Source organism: Temnothorax longispinosus, chromosome 1 (assembly GCF_030848805.1).
Source record: "Temnothorax longispinosus isolate EJ_2023e chromosome 1, Tlon_JGU_v1, whole genome shotgun sequence".
NCBI classification, from domain to species: Eukaryota; Metazoa; Arthropoda; class Insecta; order Hymenoptera; family Formicidae; genus Temnothorax; species Temnothorax longispinosus.
This window is the reverse complement of record NC_092358.1, coordinates 9,304,118-9,326,380: the sequence shown is the minus strand read 5'-3', so window position 1 is coordinate 9,326,380 and position 22,263 is coordinate 9,304,118. Positions and strand designations below refer to the sequence as shown.

General features: G+C 38.8%; 1 protein-coding gene across 7 annotated transcripts in view; it reads right to left on the bottom strand.

Moving 5' to 3' along the window:
- Positions 1–21,407, bottom strand: part of LOC139817228 (uncharacterized) — a 44,397-nt gene extending 22,990 nt beyond the window's left edge. The window contains exons 1-2 of one of the 7 annotated variants that reach the window (XM_071785179.1): positions 21,068–21,407; positions 18,790–19,999 (exon numbers count right to left, since the gene is read on the bottom strand). In XM_071785179.1, coding sequence (XP_071641280.1) covers positions 18,790–19,817 — 1,028 coding nt within the window. In that variant the 5' untranslated portion in view covers positions 19,818–19,999; positions 21,068–21,407. Of the gene's footprint in view, positions 1–2,311; positions 4,344–18,789; positions 20,000–20,643; positions 21,041–21,067 lie in introns of those variants that run through there. The other 6 variants (XM_071785153.1, XM_071785170.1, XM_071785189.1 and 3 more) reach the window with 6 other exon arrangements.
- Positions 21,408–22,263: the final 856 nt, after the last annotated feature.

Sequence of the window (22,263 nt, the reverse complement as noted above, 5' to 3'; positions counted from 1 at the left end):
GTTATCAATCATATATAATTTTTTAGATAATAATAGTAGTATTAAAGAAAAAATAATTTTAGATTTTTAAACTCCTTTCCGGAAACAGTTCTGACCTCCTAATGATGTCATTTTATTCGTTTGATGGCTCATTATCAGAGCTGTCCAAGATGAAAAATGCATCATTGTTATGCTCAGAAGATATCTGTATATATAAAAAAATAATAATAAAACAACTGATAAATCCGCCGCTTCATGCTCTCTTCGCCCAGGACGGACCTTATTGGTATCGTTGTCATAGGCATCACTGTCACTGATTCTGAAATAATACACGATGTTTTCACGCTTGCAATCAACTGATAATTTTTTACTTTATAGTTAAACATGACTCCAAGAATTTTAGTTTTTGTTTTTATTCTCGCCTAAAGATTTCTTTTTGCATCCAAGCTACTTTCTCGTGATAACAGCGGTAATAGACAAATGTTGAATATTTTTCGGTATATTTGTTGACGCATTTACTTGACTTAGTTCTTGCTTTTATATTTGATTAAGTTAGGCAGGCATTAATTTTACTAATTTATTATATTGTCATGGTAAAAAGAATCGGAATTAGTGACACAGTCGGTCCATACAACGAATGAAAACTGTCCTCGGCGGAGGGGAGGGGGGTAAACATAAAGCGGCGGACGTTTTTTTTAATATACAGATACCTACTGTAACATAGCAGTGACACATTTGTCATCTTGGACAGCTCTAATGATGAGCTATCGAACGAATAAAATAACATCATTAAAAGTTCAAAACTTTTTCCAGTGGGGATTTGAAGATCTAAAATTTTTCTTTTTCTTTAATACTACCATTATTATCTACCTACAAAATTATGTACGATTGATGACTGGGGGCCTGGATAATCCAATACCTCAATAGCCGAAGTTCTTTTTCCCCCTCGTACGCCTACAAACTCCTGCCATTGACATCTACACTGAGAAAAAAAATTGTTAATCCCAAGAAATATTTAGTCCGATACGTTCAACTAAACATTTTAGTTAATTAACTAAAGTTGTTTCAACAATTTATTTCGTTTCTTTAATCAAGAATTAATTAATTCAACTAATGTTTAGTTAACGAACTAAAATGTTTAGTTGAACGTATCGGAGTAAATATTTCTTGGGAATGACAAATTTTTTTCTCAGTGTATATTCCTGGATCAGATATACAGAAAAACTAAAGTAGCGGTCCCGCGATACTCGTCTTGGCTCGCCTGGGCTTGTAACAAGATCGGTTCGCAAATTGATAATACATAATCGCTACACAACAAAGGCGGCGCAAATCTTAAGGGGCCTTCTCTAGGGGTAAGAGAATTCCAAACAGGAATAAACGCGAACAGATTGATCGATAACCTTAGTAGGCTATTTTCGAAAATTTACTTGCAGTCGTAATTTTCACAATAAATATATAATGAAAATATATAATTATATTTTCATTCATTGTTATACGCTGATGTCCAATAAAGTACTGTAGAATTGTATTTTACATTTAAATATTTGTGCATGTGCATTTTAATATGATTGTGGAATTTCCAAAATAAATTTCAAATCTAAAAATTTTTAAAAGAATGTATGTGTGATACCACTAATATCAATGTATCGAAAAGTAATAGAATTAATTAAAAATAAATAAAATTAAATGTAAAACTGCTCAAAATTTTACAAGTAACGTAAAAAATATTAAAAATCAGATATTTTATTAACCTTTACAGTACAAACATGAGTATTATCCGATCGACTTCTATCCTTTCTATATAACTTTCTATATAAAAGTTTCTTGAAATTTTAAAAGATCCCCGATTATATTATATTTTTTACATTATATATACTTTATTTTTTTTTTCCAAAATAAAGTACAGACATTTGTTCCGGAAACTTGAAAGTATGTTCATGAATTTTTAGAGATTTTTTGAAATAGATGAAAAAGTAATCGAACACGTTGAAACATGGATAAGAATGTCATTTCTCACATTGTACTGTAAGAATTAATTAAGATAAAATAAGTAAAAATTGCTACAGATTGTATAAATCATTCTGTATCAATAAAGATCATTTTCAATTGTCGTAATGAAAATTATTATAAAAAATAATGATATTGTGTTAATTAAAATATAATTCAAATATTTAATATTGTTACAAAAGAGCGCTGAGTTTTCTTGCATTAAATTTTCTTATTTCAATATCTTTTATTTAAAATTAATTTTTGTTTAATAACATATAACGAGAATAGAAAAACCATGCGCTTATTGCTTAATGGCGGCGGAGCGATCAAAAAGGAAACTTACCACATAGTGCTTACGTGGACGAGACCAACCGCCATTAGAAAACATTCTTTTTTATCCAATTTCGAACATTTCCTCTGATTCTTCCGTTCAGCATGTTCTTTGATAATAGACAAAACTGTTTTAGCGTCGTTATTTTCATCATCTTCGCCACCTTCGTCTTCGTGAAGCCTTTTACAAACGGATTGTCGAGTATCCACTCGATCGGCAGGAACAGCCGCCATAAGCATGTTCGCCATTTTAGCACGCGTGCGCTTCCTTTCAGTTTCCTGAAGTAATTTAAAGCAAGGCTCCACGAGTACCGGCACGTCTATCGTGGGCACTGCGCCCAAGCGCAGCCGATTCCTCTTCTGATTGCCCTGCAAGATCTGCTCCCTGCTTTCGTCCTCGTAGAACTCCTCCAGGAAGTGGCGTGAGCAGATACGCGCCGTCTTGATATTGAATGGCGGCTCTCCATTCGCCAAGGGAGCACGACCGCAAGCACGCACCCATAACTCGCGCAATTCCTCATTGTGCGGGAAACGGTGGTAGCGCACCGACTGCTTGCGAGTCCGGCGATGGCTATTGCGACACGTGGCCACTGCGCACTGCGGCATCCCGACAGCGCGATCTCCCTCTTATCGTCGAGAACGGTCAGGAGGCGCGCGGAAGGACAGGGCGACGATTGAATCCGATGTGGTGACGCACACGCGCTCACGCACATATAAAACGTAATCGCGAGCGTGAAGAACGGAAGGGCGTGTGATGGCGAACGGCGGTGGATGAGAAACAAACAATCCCCCCGAGATTCGCGCGGGACTAATTGATGATGAACGGCGAATGATAAGCGACCGCCGCCAATTCGTCCGTCCCCGGATACGATTTCTCCTCTGCAAGCTCGATTCGTTCCTGACGAAGACCTTGATCTGACTGAGCCGCGAGTCCGCCCGTGTGTAACCACCAGTCACCGAGGGAACTTGATGAAACCGTGGTTACAGCCGAGCCAATCATGTCTAAATGCTACAGAGCCCTTCGGACGATCCTCGGTGGCAAGTACAAAAGCGGAGGACGGAGGGGATGTGCTTTTCTACCTAAGTGAGACGAAGTAAAAAAATGAGACAAGAGATAAAGATTCGAAACGGACCTTGAAAGCTGAAAAGAAAACGAAATAGAGAATCGTCGACAAAGGGCGTTTACTTTGAACAAAGGACCCTTCCCTCTCTTTCTCTTTTAAAATTTTACAAGTGGAGGAATTAATGTTGTGATGGTAAAACTGACAGAAAAGTGAGAGGTAGTGAGAGATGAAATTCGCGTGTTAACACGCACAGGAAGGATGAAGGAGGAGGAAGAAGAGAAGGAAGAGGAGAAAGGGGAGCAGATCGAGTGCATAGCGTACGCGAGAGGTGTCGCCTCGGTGTGGATCACGCACGACAATTGACGCTACCAACAAGATGGCGTTGGTGGTGAGCTGGTGAGGAACGAATAAACCGAGCCGGCCGGCACACAGAGCGCACGAGACCCGGCGAGAAATAGCGTGGAGAACGCACGATCAAGAGGAGGACACTACGAGATGAACAGAAAGAGCGAGAGAAAGAGAGAAAGAGAAAGAGAGAAAGAGAAAGAGAAAGAGAGAGAGAGAAAAATAAAGAAAGAGCGTGAGAGACTCACCTCTTGCAATGGACGTTGGCGCCGGAAGTGAACGCGTATATATTGGGAAGACGAGGATGGAGGAAACGAGGGGTGGTTGGAGGCATATGAAGAGATAAGACCGAAGCGCATTTATCTCGCGTGACACGACGCGACGTGACGACGACCACGATGACAATGATGACACTGATGATGATTGAAAATTGTGATGATGATGATGGCGATGGCGACGACGACGACGAAGATGATGATGATGATGATGATGGTGATGATGACGACAACGACAACGACAACGACGACGACGTCGACGACGGCGGTGGCGGCGGCGACGACAAATTTACCCGCGTTCGCGGCGCTACTCCTCCGAACACTGGCCTCTTGCTCTGATCAGTCCGCAGTGCAAGAGGTGGCAGGCACGGCAGCTGCGTGTACCTCCTCGTGCCTGCGTGAACCCGGTGAACCAATGATCGTGCTCCACCGTTGCCGTCGCGGCAGGGATGACGAGGACGTCGTGGAGGGGGGGCGCGTAACCTGGGGTTGCAAGGAACTGCCGCGCGCGCGAAGGCCGTCGGCGAAGGGGGGTACGCGGGGGAGGGGCAACGGGAGGTCACCGCTACCATGTACCGAGGGTCCTTTAGGGGGTTCGCCACCCCTCGCGCACGCCGTCGCACGGCGTCTTCCGCGCTTATCCGACGCGATCAACCACTATCGCCGAGTTGGCTTTCACTCTCTGCTAATATTCTTATATATCATTTATAGTTTTCACTTTACAGTTTATTTTTTCTTATTAGTCGCTTCACTAACCCTCATCTTCTTACGCTTCCTTACATCCTTTCGCAACATTTGCGTATTTAATTTTGAGCTTGTAAAAACATAGAGAATAAAACTTCCAAGCATAATAGGCGTGGTATCATCATCATTATAACATCACTGTTATTATAGGAGTTGTAATGTCACTACTGTGTTTATATTCTTCTGATTTTAGTTTCTATATATAGTCTTTATCTTCTTTACTCGTGTTATTATTTTTATTTGATCTCATCGCTTTGTGATGAGGTGACAACAAATGCATTTTTTGTAAACCTTCCGAAAAGTGTAAAAATCAAACCAACATTTCCGCTTTTAAACATACTGTCGATTAAGCTACTCTCCGTTCATCCAACGAGCATCATCGCTAAATAAACGTTTCCTTTTCTTTCCTTTCATGCTACACATCTTTTGTCTTATCCACAAGACCACAAAAGTGTGTAACAATTCTATGTCCGAGAAAATATCCACCATGTGAACGACCGTCCCATCATTCGTCCCTTTCTTTTTTTACTTTAACTCTTAATTACTTCGAATATTTATCCTTGTAATCTCGTCTTATTATCATTTGCAGTTTTTCTACATATACACTTATTAGTTGCTCTCAATGGAGATGCCATTTCAGAGTATGTTTAAATAAAGCGTCTATCTATCTTCTTTTTTCCTTTTATTGCTCAATATTTCTTTGTCGCGCGTTACTCCATTCGTCTGAGTGACCTCAGGTCCTCCCCCTCGCGGGGCGTGTTGAGTTACCCGCCGTTCCTCTAGTCGCGCACTCTCGACGATTATTCGTAATACGAGTACGGTACCAAGAGAGAGATGAAGAAGTCCTTGCCGACGCAGTAACCATTGTGTCGACTAGCGATTTAATCATCACGTACTCGATGAGTAACGTATCGAGATTTTGTGTACATAACGAAGAAAACTTATTTTCGATTTAATTACAACATAACAACCGTTTACTGTTTACCATTCTTCTGATCAACAAGAAAGTAGAAATATATTTTGTGTACATAACGAAGAAAATTTCTTTTCGATTTAATTAAAACGTAACAATCGTTTACCATTTAATGTTTACCATTGTGATCAACAAGAGGGTAGAAATATAAGCATCTGTTTATTGCAGTAGAATTAGCTCTTGAAGTAAGCTGTCAAACTATAGGTAAGTTACGACCTTGTGCTACCACACTATTTATAAACATATGCGCAGATTTTATGTTCAAATCATCATGTATGACGGCAATACTTCTTTTAATATCGAAAATCTCAATGAAATTAATTAACACTCTGTATAAAGAGTATAAATTTATAATGGTAAAAAATTTTTAATAAAATAACGCTAAAAAATTATAATAATTAAAATTTGATTTCTTATCATTTATCGATAACTTCATGTCTTATAATATCCAAGACCACATGGAATTTAATAATTCAGAAGATATCGGAAACGAGCTTTCAAACCTATTTTGATAGCGTTAAAATCTCTCACCATCAGAGTGACCCCACCGAGAACGTTGATTTTCGCTATTTGCATGGAATCCTATCACGCTATAAACCGCGAATCATTTCTGCCATTTTCATCGATCATGATATCTGTGATAGTTTGCGCGGCACCAAAAAAAAAGAGAAGAAAAATTTAATTGCACCTGAAATTCTGTCGGACTAATCACGATAACACAGAATCTGTTTCATCGAGCAAATTAATATTGGAAATTGATGATAATTTTTTTAATGGGCAACGCGTTGGTATCTACCCGCATTTTCCCCTTTATGCGACCTGTTTTTCACTTTTAGAGCAGAGTAATGTGTTAAGCGGCGTTTTATCGAATCTCTCGTTACGACTTGCGTGAAAAAAAAAACAATGATCTGTTTAAGTTCTGCCAACAAAGAGTTATACATACATAATTATAAAGATGTCAAATAAAAATGATTTAGGTATTTTTATTTAAAAGATAAATTTGTAAAACAAAATTAAAAGTATATAATCTAATGTGTGCCTAATGTAAAGACATAATGTAAAGAATTCATCAATTATATATTTCTCGTAGTTCATGCCCTCGAGAAGATAAATAGCATAACAAGTCCACTCTTTCTTTCCCCCAAAACTAATTTCTTATATAGGCCATTGTCTCGAGGTTTTGTTGAAAAATTATTGGCGCTATTGCTTTCCCGTAATATAGCCGAGGTCGATCATAAATGGAACGTCCGAGCAGAGCTAACGTAGGTGTAAAACGAGGAGAGTCTTAAAAACGAAAATTTAAAAGGGACCTCTTAAATTTTAATGCTACTTTGTTGTTAACTCATGCTCCAACTGTTTCATTTAAAAAATAGTTATATGTAAAGTGACTAATGTCAAAGCTTGATTATTATTATATCTTATTATTATTATCTTGATTATTATTAGGTATCCCTGGAATTTTATCATATTTTATCGTTCAAATAATGATAAAAAAAGTAAACAATACCTAATTCTTAAAAAATATTCACTTAATAACAATTCTCTCCAAAAAGTATCCGACATAATCATTATATACAACAGAAGCATTGTGTTTATCGCGCGCGATTGGCACATATATACATACCTATATCTACATAACACACAATTAAACATCCGTTCAAATTTTATTTTTTCGGAAATGTTGCACTGGTACCGCGGTTTTTCTCGTGCGATCTCGAGTACGATTTGGAGGAGTCTTCGCGGAGGTTCCGTTGAGAGCGTTTTTACCATCTTTCTTCTGCTTCTTCTCCTTCACTTTCCTACTCTTGATTGCGCGCTCTCCCAACTGAGCGAAGGGAAGAAGTCATCGAAAGGAACGGAGAAGACCAGTACGTAACATGTACAGAGGAGGCTCTCTTGGTTTCAGTGCCATCAGTGGCCGCTAAGGCCTTAAATAGAGACAGACCGATTTCCTGCCCTACTGTTTCTTTCCGCACGTGAATCTCCGGGAGACTTCTTCACTCAATCGCACGGATCTCGGCACGAGCTTCAGGCTCTTGCTGCGAAGTTTTTTCGAGGAGCACTTCAATCGTGACATTTATCTCGGACATTAATCCGTATTAAGCTCATGAATTATTTATTCAGAAGTGCTTAAAGAATTTAAGCGCATCTTCAGGAAAAATTATACCTCTTTCGAGAAAGAGATGTTGATTTAAAAGAATTGGATTAATATCGTCGCAATCTACGATAAAAAAATAAACATTTTTGTAGTTTCTACTTTATACTTTATTAATTACCGAAAATTCATGATTTTACTTTGCGACGTATCGAGAAGCTTTTTAAGTTTCATAAGATGACGGCGAGCCTAGACAAGATCCGAAGCTTTCCCTGTATCTACAGTCGCCTGTATGGTACCCGTCATCCGACTAATCTGAATCATTCGGCTTGCTGGGAATACCGGTGGACCAAATCAGCGCCGTTAGAGTTCCTTCGGATACCTGGTTCCGCAAATATCCAGAGGCCTGCTTGGAGCCTTGTTCCATCATCGGCTCCTCGCGGCCCTTCCCGCCGGAGTATGCGACCAGAGAGAGAAAGAGAAACGGAAAGAGGGGGAGAGAGAGAGAGAAAGAGACGCGTTCCTTCTCTCTCTCTCTCTCTCTCTCTCTCTCTCTCTCTGTCTGTCTCTCTCTTACTCTCTCACAGCCACCACCCGGACACTATCCTTCGCCCTCCCGCAGCTCTCTCATATCCGTGGCTGCGCCTCGGTTCAACTCGGCTTGCCACCACTGCCACTTCCACCGCCGCCGTCGCCGTCGCCGTCGCCGTTGCCGATGCCGCGGCGCACAGCTGGCACAGGAGGGAAATGGCTTCGACGGGCCCGTGGGCCACCAGACGCGCGCGGAGCGCCTGGAGAACGACGAAGGATGGATGCGCAGCTGCGACGGATGAGGACGAAGTGGGGCAGGTCGAAGAAGAATTTCAACCTCCGCGGAAAACAGAGGAGAAGCGATATCTTGTACGGCGGCGGGGGTAGGCAGACAAGTAAGCAGGCAGACACAGTCAAGGCATCGCCAGACCAAGGAATTTTTGTCCTAATGCGCATCATCTTCCTCGACCAATCTTTCACAAACGAATACTTCGCTTGATTTATTACAGGTCACTTCTTGATCGCTCGAGTGAATTCGGACGATCAGCGAAATGAGGCACAATATAAACAGACGAGTCGGACTTTAAATTAAAATTGTTTTTATTTAATCTGTATTAGTCCATCTTTGCAAGTCACCGAAGAGAGAGGATATCCTCTTAGTCTCTATGTCATATTTTTAATAGACTTCGAGAGATTCTAAATTTAATTGTTTTCAAATAAGTTCATTGAGACAGGAGAGAAGAGTATCGTACGTTCCTTAGATATCCGCGTTTGTTGACGCCCGGATAGTAACAAGGAAGATAGTGAGACGAGATATGGTCTCTTGTCGAGGGGAAATAAAGGATCGACCATGGGTCGAAGCGTCGACCAACGCGATACACATCCTTCTCTCATCCTTGCTGCGATGCTCATACGATAGTTTCACATGCTAAGGCGATTATATAACGATCAAGCAGGAATTAAAATATTTCGCGCCACGTTGCGACAGTCTATAGTTTTGTTTTATCATTTACATCAATATACATGTATAAATTTAAACGCGCGCACGCGTGGTATCGTGTTTTTATCGTGCGACCGAGAAATTATTCTTGTAGTTAATATCGTATTTACTTCGACGACAGTTCGTGCACCTGCGGCAAAATATGCAGCTGCGACTGCATCGACGCCATCTTCATTGCATCATACGAGCAAGTTTGCAAGAACAACTATTTGACACAAAATATTTCTTTCCTTTTATGAACGCGTAATCTATTTTGTAAAAGACATTTCTTGTATAGAAATTGTATAGTCAACTTTTTTTTCCTTTTTTCTCTTTTGTATAAAATTTATTGTCTGAATTGAAAGAGGTATAATATCCACTAAAAATCTGAGATTTTAAGGTAACAAAAGAAAACAAAATAATGTATTGTTTGGGATTTCAAATAATAAATCACAGTAGAGTCACTTTTTGTATAGAAATATAACATGAAAAAGAAAGTTTGCAGGTGCAAAAGCTGTTAATGTTTTCGTTAAAAAATGTATATGCAGAACTCTTTTCTTCTATAAAAAAATTAAAATTTCTATTTACTAATAAATCGCATAAATTAAAAATAACCTTGTTTAGACATGACTTTTATGTATCTTTGAACAGAGCTTTTATTTTCGTCCATCGCAATAATCTGATATGTTAATAATTATAATATAATAATAGCTCAAGCAGATATATGTATTCATACATATACGTGTGTGTGTGTGTGTGTGTGTGTGTGTGTGTGTGTGTGTGTGTTCATACAATACATATATTTATACCAATATGTTTGCAAATACTTATGTTGCCGAGAATTTGAAAACTTTAAAATTTAATCCGGGAATAGTCACCTAATTTTTTTTGCGTAAACGATTATTTAGAATAATTTTTACACCCTAATTAAAAGTCATTGTTATTAATTATATATTGCATATTGTTTTTTGTTCTCTAACTTATTTAAGAGCAATATATATATACATATATATGTTGCTCTTAAATAAGTTAGAGAACAAAAAACAATATGCAATATATAATTTTCTGGAAAAAAAATAGATATATATATATATATATATATATATATATATATATATATATATATATATATACATATACATATATTATATAGTTACTCAACATTTTCTGGAAAAATTAATAAGAAAAAAAATATTAATAAAAAAGAAGAAACACATATTAAAAACAATTTATGACAATATTTCTAAAAAATAAAGATATCAGTTGATAAAATGCTTTTATATCGATGGGACTGCATATTTAAAAGTTCGTAAAAAATAATTATTAAAAAAAGGATATGTTACATAATACTCATTTTATAGCAATTTAAAACAAGGCAAAGTCGCTATCATTATAAAGTAATTTATATGATAACAACACTTATATGATATTGAGTTTGCTCTTCAAGAATGTACAAAAATGTTGTATTTGTTATTAACAAAACATGTTTTGCATTAGATAAAATAACAATTATTTTATTACTTGTTATGCTATAAGCATTTACACATACGTTTTCATTCAATTCTTATTTTCCCTATTTTATATTAACTGTTATAATTATATGTTATTTATTTATTATAAACATATTATAAGTACTTATAACCTCATGTAAACTCATTAAATATTATTTCAAATTTATAACATGAACTTTTATCATATTCTTTATTAACTTTTATAACGTAAACGATCACGTGATTTTTACACCCTATAGCAAGTTTCAAAAAGTTAGTACCTATAAATGTACAAATATAAATTTCTATCCATTATTCCTTTCTATCGTGTAGATTAAGTTTGAAAAAAAGAAAAGTAACTATGGATTCTCGTCTTAAACAAAACTACTGTTTCATTTTTTCGACGTTAGAGTGTAAAGTGAGAATAGTCACCCCAAGTAACTATTCTCAAGTTAATTCTTATATTTGTAGGAATTTCAAAAGCACTAATGCCCGAACGTCGTTTAACTTGAACCTTATAGTCCAATTCACTCTTTGTCTGTTTCTAAGGGAGACTGTTAAAAAAAGCAAAGAGTGAATTAAACTAAGGTTCAAGTTAAACGACGTTGAAAAGGGTCATAAATAAATTATGCTTTACTCTTTTCTTTCTCTTTCTCTCTTCCTCTTTTTGATAAAAAATTATTCTGTTTTAAAAACTTTTGCTCTTTCCATGATTTTATTTTTGAAAGTTTGAAAAATATAAAACAGAATAGCTAAGCATTTTTATCTACACTAAGAAATCATATTTTACTTGAGTTTTCATTTTTTCAATGTCATTTTTTAGTCTGTCGAGAAAATATAATACGAATTAATTGAAAGTAGTAAAAGCATCCTAAATGATTCTAAAGACTTTTTTTACTTAGAGTCATAAATTCTGCGGATATATTAATTCTGTTTAAATTTTCAAGAACAGAAAAATGTAAAATAGAATACTCGATAATTTATCTTAAAAGTATTCAAAAATTATTAAAAGTAAAACCAGAATATAGATATAGATTCAATATGTTTAATGTATATATAGATTCTATTTATAGATCTATTTATTATATAGATTCAATACGTTTCTTTTGCGCATATCATAATAATTTAATCCCATCATTTACATTCAAATTAAGTTCGAATTAAATCAATTTGATACGAATATAGCACTTGGTATGTACACGTGTCAGAGGATCAGTATAAACAAACCACGCAGGAAAGTTCTCTGAGAAAATTCTCTCGTCAGGCAATGAATATATATAGGCAATTCATGAAACATAACAGCAGGTAGAAAATAAAAGACGTAGAAATGTATTCGAAAAAGAATACTCGTAGGTCACATAATAAATTTAAAATAAAATATTGATAGCAAAAAGAACAGTTTTCTGTTCTTCCTTTCATTGTTTAATAATTCCAAAAAATTAAACCCAGGTGTATTTTTTGCTTCCCTAATATGGATCTACATTTGCAGGTACCTCCTATAAAGGTCCAATGCTTTTTCGAAGGTTTTAGACTGCTCATTACGAAAAGAAGAAGGATGATATCTTTGGTACACACGGATGTGCGCTAGATGGTTCACCCCTTTCCCTCTCTCTTTCTTTATCTTTCTCTCTTGAGAGCATACTACTCACGTGGTTCCTCTGCTCTCTGTGTCTCTCTCTTCTCGCCTGCGCTTCCTCTCATCGTTGCCGGCGAAAGAGTACGTGAGGGAGAGGTAGATAAAGAGAGACAGAGAGAAGGCCGCGCGGTCGAGAGCGGAGAGGGGAGACACCCTTCATCCTTGAGGTGGGGTCCCAGCCATCCCGCTGCTACCGCTTCGCCGGGATCAATACCCACCACCCCGACCAAAGTCCAAGCCACCCTCTCTCTTTGCCTGCGCCCGTCCGCTCTGTCTGCCTGCCAAACCTGCTAAGTCGCGCGCTCGAGTCTCCAGGGAAGACTTCCACGAGCGGCTGCCTCTTCCAGGCTTGCGCTTTTGCGATCTAGGGATCGCTCATTCACGATCAGGTCGATTAGGTCAACCCGTTTGGTCCTTCCAACCTGGTTCCGAACTAAAACTCTCTTTCCGCCCACGTTGTGACGGCGCGACGCAGCGGTCGACGTTAACCTCGTTCGACCTGTTGCTCGCATGATGGAAAAATGAATCTACTTAGCGATTTAGGTCTATTCAAACGGTAACGAGGAATATATCCTCTTCGTAGATAGTTTCGTGTATCAACCGATATGTGTGCCCTCGAGAGCCTGGTTCTCCGGATTATTTACACAGCGATACGGAGTGGAGCATATAATGGTCTCCGAGATCCCCAATGCTAGCGGCAAACAGTGACTCGTGCTACTCTTTGTATCGCTGTATCACAATCAAATATGTACCATACATAATCTCAAAAATCTCATCGTATAATTGATAAAACGAATAAATATTCGACATTGATATATTTCCATTGAGGTATACAATTAAAAATTGATTTTAATCACAATTCATAAAGTCCATATTGTTTAAAATGCATCTAATAATTTGTGATGTTAAATTAAAATGGCGCACGTGTCAACGGAGATACAAAATTTCGAAATTTAAACGCACGGATAAGAAACAAAATATGATATTCCGATAAAGCATCAACCAAGTTGCATCTACGTGTTTACATCCACTACGAGAATGACTCGACACTTTCCTGTATATCGTTTAGTCCTTATAACAAAATCCTGTTCGAAAAATCCGCGCACAGATTCCTGATGAAATCTATTTAGAACTGGGAACTGACGAGAAGGATCTGGTTTCACATTCGGGTTTGACGAGTAACAGACGAGGCTCCGCGTGTGCCTTCCTGCTTCATAAACGCACGAGAGGCAGCAATATTACGAAGCTCTAATAATAAGAAATTAAATAAATCCTCCAGCTCGAGAAAGGTTCGATTTCGATTTTAAACTTCCTGACGTGCTCGATTTTATTAATAAAGTCGAATACCTAGTGTTAAGAATTCTAACGATAAATAAAACGTCGTAGTCATTTTTTATTTTCTTAGATAGTAAGAGAGTAAATGACTTTTCTCGATATTTTCTATTTTAAAGAAAGAAAAATCACAAAATTATACCCAATAAGACACAAGTGATGTCGATACAAAAATCGGTGTGTCGAAGAACGAGGAACGTCTCGAAGATACCTAGTATTTTGCATGCATTCGTGATGGTCTCGCTTCGCTTCGGGAGCCTGCTCTATCCGGCTCTCGTTTTAGCGGCGGTCGCGGCGCGGCGGCTGCGGCGACGCGAGAGGGGTCAGAGTCCGTTCGGAGGGCGACGAAATTGCAAAGGGGATCGCCGGAGGGGGCGAGCGAGAGAGAGATAGAAGAGGGGTTGAGGGCGGCTTGATCCGAGGGTGGCGGCGATGCTGGTCGTGACGGTGCGCGGTGGGTGGCGGTGTTGGTGCTGGTGATGGTGATAGTGGTGATGGTGGTAGTGGCAGTGCGCGATGGTAACGGACGGTTACCGGCCGCCGGGCCTTTGGATCACACACGAATGACGTCACTCTCTGGCGTTACCAGGATACCGGGGTTCGAAAGGCGAAGAAGATGCGCCATTGCCACGCAGCGGTCTCCGGATCTCCACGCGATTAATCGTGATTGGAACCTACGACGTTTCGTAATTCGACGATGATGCGACGAATCCTAAATTAAACAGCCTAGAATCTGGCAAAAGTGAATAGGGGAATTCTCGCAACGCGAGTCTGGTGTCTGATTTTGTTTAAAAAAAGCAATTTCTTTGTGATTTGTTCACTCGAGAGATATAGAACCAAAAAATAGAATTAGAATTCTTAATGATGTATACAAGTTTCCACGAAATAATTTGTCAGTTTCACAAACATATCTTCTCTTGGATTTCTTACCTATGAGTCTCCAACGTTCAACACTGAAAGTTTTGAATATATCTATGAAAACTTGATACAATATAAAATGAGAAATGATAATAGTTTGAGAATTGTAACTGTTCTCCATTTTGAAATCTTTTGAGTATAAAAATGCTTTACGAAAGCATTTCCATAAAGAAAAATTCTACTTCATACTCAATAACATGCCGTTTCTTCCAAACACAATTTTTCACACAGGTAATATTTTAGAAAAGCTCAATTGTGTAGTTTCTATTCTGCTGCGGAAAACTAGTCAGAATTTTCTCTACCTAATTCTTTCCACCTGCGAATAATATGTTTATTTTGAGGGGGGGATTTATTTGGTACATAGAAATCTACAAACGTTGATCAAAGGAAGTGTCTATTTCGTCCACCAAATATTCCATTATTTCTTTAAGTATCAGAATTTTCACGCAGGATAATAATTTAACTAACTCTGTTGTCAACCTAAATTTGCACATACTAATCGACTTTTCTCGTAGCGAGAGAAAGCGTGTTCAAGTTCGGGGAAGAGAAGCGGGTCTGGAATAGTACTTCCCGCCATAGTGGTACCGCACATGTAAACGTCCTGCACACAAGAGAAGTACACGCGTGTGCGTGCGTTTATGTGAAAAAGTGACGCACGCAACACACAAACGCGCCACGTACGGTCGAAACTCTCATCACTGACATCTGGCTACGGTCTCCTTCGCCCAGGGGACTGCGGACAAAGACTTTTCCTTTTTCTTCAAGGTCTTTGGACTGGATTATATGCCACGAACGGTCGACCGCCAAGTTCCAACGAAAAGATGAGACCGTTCTGAACATGAAACACGCAGGCCAAGTAGGAACATTGTTAAGTCGTCAGATTCGATTGTGAATTCTACTTTTTCTTAATGTGTGCATTCTCAATACATTATTAAACTAAGATCGACTCTCTTAAGCTCAAGTTGAATTAATGAAATCTCTTTCATTCTCGTCAATAAAGCGCGAGATGCTATTTCTGAGAAACCTGTGAGAAAATATTAAATATCGACGAATGCAAGGATTGAAGATGCGTAGGTCGATCGTGGATAGGGCCGTAAGGTCGGGATAATCGAGTCGAAAGGCTGGATGGATCGAGCCCTTCCAGTCGGTACCGGAGTGGTTGGTCTCCGACAGGCATGGCAGTGACTGCATAACGACCCTAGCGGTACCGTTTCTATGGTACCGTTCGTGGGGATTAACGCCCCTCTTGCGTCGTCGCGGCCGCTCCACTTTCATCCGGCGGCGGCGGCGGCGGCTGCTGCTGCTGCTGCTGCTATTGCTGCTGCTGCTGCTGCCGCTGCCGTCGCTGCGGGGTGAAACCAGCCTTGGCCTGGGACCATGGAAACTGGATAGCCTTCCCGTGAAACACGCGCGCGCATATATTGGTCGATCGCGTATTATAATTATCCCAAGTCTTGGCTACGCGGCACTCCGAGAGGCACTTGGAAAAACTCTCGTCATCGACGTCGATCCATCGATCAAAAAATAAATCGCGTCTCCGATATGATAGCTCTTCCAGAAACTACCTTGGATAGACAGTACAAAGTTACCCACGAAGCTGATAAAATATTATCCATATAAAAACTCTGTGGAACGTTTTATGATAAGAAAGAGAAGAATGGAAAAGAGAGTAAAACATATTTTTAAAAAAGCCAGTTTTATATCAGGAGAATGCGCTTTACATGCTTAGATAAAGCGCATCTTTTTAAATAACTTTCTAAAACTTTCAAAATATTCAATCAGTGAATCATTGCAGATTGACGAAACAAAATGTTCTTATAAAACGATAAAGAACAACGATAAAATTTTTATCGACAGCAACATAGCAGATGCCAAAGAAGAGTCATTTTATTTAGTTTTAAAAATATATTAGGTAACAATCAGTAGGTGATAATTCAAATAAATAATAAATATTAATAAGTATGTTAATAGAGAATTGTCTATTCAGCGGCGATATAATGAAGAATGACAAGAGCGCAGAGGCATTAAAGGAAAATTCCTGTTGAAGATAATGCATTATGGTGCATCACCATTGTTGCTTTCTATATTATATGGAAAAATGGCTCTACTAAATTAAACGGTAGACAGTCCAGTGTCAACTGGAATAACCATGAACCGAACATGTGATACGCAATCATAAAATAAATAATCGTAATATTTTGTTGCTTTTGTGCTAAATGACTGGCTATCATTGTGGGTACATTTATGTAATAACAAATATATATACCTATATATACATATATATAATTATATAGAAAACCAGATAAATTTAATTCCATAAATTGCTCATTGCCCACGCTCGAGCGTTTCACTGGCTCAGGCGCGATTTATTTTATTTTATTTTTTTTGTCAATGCAATGTATCGATGTGTACACGCATCGCGGTAACGTCTTGATAGCGATATCATAGACGAGACGCAGCACCGCTCAACTGCGAGGTTACGCTTGGCGTCATCAACAACATATTGTCACCGTTTAACCTTCGTGTCATCGAAGCATTGATACCGTAACTATACGATACGGTAACTGACAAAATTATTTATTTTCCCGCCTGTTCGAACGATATCTTCTGCGTGCACCAAATACACATTTATAAAAAAGAAAAAAAAAACGTATTTCGCGATTCATATTCAGAAATGAATGTTCTCCAGTGGACAAATTGACGATACCAATGAAAAATATCATAACTGCAGCAGATTTGTAATTCTTTTGCAATTCTCTTAAGAGAATTGTTGTAATTTTCTTTTCAAAAGTTTGTTAATTATAGCAATTAAAATAGTAAAAAACAAAAAATTAAATTACATAGATTAGAGTTACGATATCTTTTTGAAGTACTTTACTACTAAAATAATGAAGAAAAATGATTATAAGTGAAAACACAGTCACAATGCTTTTGATGTTGCCGAAAATTGCTGGACAAGTGACTTTCTCAACAACTATCATTTATCATACCTAGACGCAGGTAATAGAACGCGGCTTCGAAAAAGACCGACAAGTAAACTTTCAAAATTATTTCTACGGTGTAATTTTTCTATTGTAAGACACAGTTTTAAATTTAAAACGTTGTGGAATAATGGGGCGTAACTTGATCTTACAATTAGATACGCTCGTATTTGAAAATAATCTTCAAAAAACAATTTGGAAGTTTTATGAGTCACCAAATATTTAGTTAAGTTAAATGATTTCCTATCTTTTCATGTGGTGGACGTTAAGTAGAAGGCAAAAATGTAAGAAAAAGGGTAATAAGATATTTACGATACAAACACAGAAAAATAAGATGCACGCACGCACACTATCTTGCAGATAAGCGGAGGTTGGAGAAGGAGAGGGTGCGTTGCAGAAATAGTCATCCCGTTATCGACACCACCGTTTGCTTATCGTTCCACGGTCAATATTTCGCTCCCTCCGGCTCGTTTTTTCTGCAACTTTGTCTTCGCCTCACCTATCTTTCTCTATCCCGCTTCCCGGCGTCGTTAGCGTGCGTTTGCGCGCCCATCAGTATGCTCACCACTTATCCCAGCTTTATCGGCCGATAATACCAATATCTCGGCCATCATCAAAGAACGATTATAAGAAAACGGAGTAATATTCGCTATATTGTAGCAACGCTTTCTGGTGTACAAAATTGTTGCGCTGCTGCGCATTAACGTGCTCGCGAAATCACGCAAATAGATACGCGATCTTCGCGATGTTTAGAAAGAAAAAATCGAATACGACTGAATACTATTCGCGAACGCGAGTTTAAAAAAATTATCTATAATAGAATTTTTCAGAATTTTTAGTTCTATCGTGCAAATAATATTAATAGAAAATATATTTTTGTACCTCTTCACATCATAGTGTTGCAATTTTATACTTGGTTTTGAGAAATGTTTTTTTTTATAAGAAAAGTAAGACCAATTATTTATTTTTTATTTAGCTTGAGAGATAAGAACGATTGAAAATACAACAATTAAGATAATAGATTTTAATAAAAGTTATTCTGTCACCTCCTATTTTCTTGTTTTTGATTTCGATCAGTTAATAATCAACGGTTAATAATCAGTAATGAATGAAACATAGGGTACTCACCATTTAATACTCTTCTTTATGATGTTGCTTACGAGCTTCTGCGATTTTCTCAACGATACGAACGGCGGGGTGACGCTACACATCTTTCGTTTCTCTGCCTCGTTCGTCGTTTTCTCAACTTTAGATTCTTCAATGATGTTACTCTCTTCGTTCGCCTTCAGTACCGAGTTTTTAACCCACTCTACTATGTGATCCGTGCGATCAGTCGATAATGTAGAATTGTTAGCAAGCTGTTCTTCAATAAGTTCGCCAATCGCGGTTGGAGAACGGACAATTTCTAAATTCGATTTCTCTTCTGTCTTCTCAGAAGATTCTATAGAGTCTCTTTTATCTTCTACGGCCACGGAAGTAGTACATTTTATTGCATTGCCAGCCGCATCGTCTGTCGAAACGTCATCTTTCTTCTTTACCGTTTGTTGTTCTTCTTCATTGTTGTCTTCGTCACTGTCTTTAACTGTTGCAGACTTATCAGCATGCTCGAGCATCTCCATCGCTAAATCTCCATGAACAATTTTTAAGATATCGTTTAGATTGTTCTGTTTGGTGGTAGGGCAAAAATGGTATTCTGTAACGGACTCGTTACTCGTTTCTAGAGAAATGTCATCGGAATTCTCTCTAGATTCAAATTCGGCGTTTCGAAATTCGGTAGTTTCAGATTCAATCATCTCTGAACTTTCTACCCTGTCAAGATTAGTTGTCTCTGTCAAATCTCCATTGCAATCGGTTTTAGAAGCATTGATTTCATAAGCATCGGCTTTAGGAACATCGGTTTTAGAGGCATCGGTTTCAGAAGCATCTTGTTGGCTTTTAGAACTAAGTAAATCTGTACCTTCAATTTTCTCTTCTTCATCAGTGGCGTCTGAAGCTTCTTTAGAAGTAGATGGTTTGTCAATGTCAATGTCTATTTGTTCATGATTCTCCTTCTTACCAGGGGAAACTGCTCCATCGTCTGTCAAAAGAATCTCTGGTACCGAAGAGATCTCGTTTTCCGTTGATAGAGTAATACTTTCTTCTGTATTTTCTGCCATTGTTGCCGTATACAGAAATCAGTTTTCCAGCATCTTAATTTTGATGATGAATGAACTTTTAGTATTTTAGAAGACACATTGTTACCATCTGAGTCGTCTTGACCATCTTCGGACCGAATGGAGGAAAATATCTTCCTATGTTCTTCACAACTTTGCCTTCCGATTACCTCTTTGGTTCATTCCTATAATAAAACAATAAACTGTTAAAAATTACTATTTATAAACAATGCATACTTAAAATTTGATACTTATTGAAATAATCCTATTTTTATTTAACACATGTATTGGTATTGCTATCATTAATGCATTATTGATGTATCATTATAAGATATATGTACATTTCTATTATAAATGTAGCTTCAACAACAATTTTTGTTCAGATAGATCTCTACATTATCGAGGGAGCATTGTGAGGTTAGGAAACGCCATGTATTAGACTAGATACGATTTATCGCTTAATTTCACGTAAAAGCCGATGTTATTTCTCATTTCGTATAATATTAATCGTATCAATTCTCCTCCCCCTCCTAAAAAAACGTTCAATTGCAAACCCAATCGTGGCGCTACGACGTTCCATGGCCTGACATTAACTACGCACGAGTACAGTTAGTGTTAACACAGTTCAATTAGAGTCACAGCTATGCTAATAATAACACACTGACATGTGTTGTCGCGCAATCTCCATCGTAATCCTCAGCTACGTATCTTTCCGCGCAAATGATGTCCCAGACAGGTTGTCACCATTTCCGCGACGAAGGACAATGATAGTAGGTCCCTTTTTTTCCGGTATTTACTCAAGAAATACGATGAATCCCCAAGGACTTACGCTTGTAAGGCTGCCGGTGAATCATGCTCTCATTTTACAGATTTAAACGGCATCTTCGGAGACCCTTCGAGGCCCTAATGAGAAGTCGGTTTCTTTTCTACCTGACAGAGCAGTCCTAAAGGGCTGATTAACCTCCCGCAGAGAGTTTGTCCCATCGGCAGTCATCAATGAGACATCAGCCGTCCCTTTCCAAATCGCCTTTTCCACTTGCGGTGTGGTCGACACCGATTTCGGGTTAAAGTCACGGCGCGCAACGGACGTTCGATCGCTGCGCGAATCTCATCTTGCAGGAGGCAAGGAGCCAACGTATCGCAGGACCCGCGCGCGCGCGCCTAACCTCTCAAGTCTGAGGTAACCGGCGTCGATGGGACGGGACGGGAGGCGGGGGGAAGAAAATGCGGCGAGATAAGATCGTCGTACGTACCTCGACCACGTACCACGTACTCGGGGGAAGTCGGCTCCTCGGAGCTGCGGGAGAGAACTCGCGCGACGTGTCAGCCGTCGACGTCGGCCCGGAGCTCGTCCGTGGGAAGCGGACGATGACGACAGCTCGGATTCGCGTCGGAAATGGCAGCGGAGACTGCGGAGAGCGCGAGCGAACGACCGACACCGACGACCGTTCGCGGCGGATCGACGTGGCGGGAGAGAGAGAAAGAGAAAGAGAGAGAAAGAGAGCGAGCGCGATCTTCTCGCGAAAAAATTCCCAAGGAAACGCGAGAACGCGTAGAAACACAAACCCGTATACCGGCGAGGCTGGTGACCACTGGTGACCTTACTGAACTCTATCCGTGCTGAAACGCGCACTGGCGCTCGAAACGTCATCCGAGAGAGACAACTTCACGCGCCGCGGCGTTCCTTCTCTTTTTCGCGCGGTACAGTCCTGCGAGAAAGTTCGCGTCATGTAAGGATGAAATATGCCCGGTATCGCGAAAATTGATTAAACTTCAGCGTCAGCGAGGATTGTACGCTCATGTACGCTCTCAATCTCAATGCGCATGCCATTCTCCGGGTATTCTCTCGTTCTCTCTCTCCGTCGTTTCCCTCCTCGCCCCTCTCTCTCACTCTCTTCGCTGATTTTTCTGTTGTTTGAGAATAATACACGAGAGGACATTCCAATATGAATAGGATTCAATCAGACCTTTATCAACTGCTGTTAACCGCAGCGAGCGATATTGATCGAAATTTACGCAAATTTTAGTTTGACCGAAACCGCGTTTCAGTCGTTTTGAGAACGCTCAAATTGCAGTTCTTATTTTTATTTTGTATTAATAAACATTTTTAATATTTAGGAATTTTAATTTTGATTTGTAGGTTTATACTTAACAAATCAATAAGAGATCGATAAACAGGTTTTTGATTCTGGACTTTCGATCCAGATTGTAGATTAAAGTGTACAGTTTTTATCTAAAATTTCCTCGAATCGAGGGCGAGCGCTCTTTAATTGGATTTATTACTTCGTGTGTGGAATTGCAAGAATACGATAGTGAAATCTGAAGGGAGACAAAGAAACTTACCGAACAATGGGGCAGCAACGGCGTTCGCGCTTTTTTTGCAAAGTTCATTTCCCCACATTTCAACGAGGCGGTCTATTGAGTGAAGTCATCAACGGAATAATATATA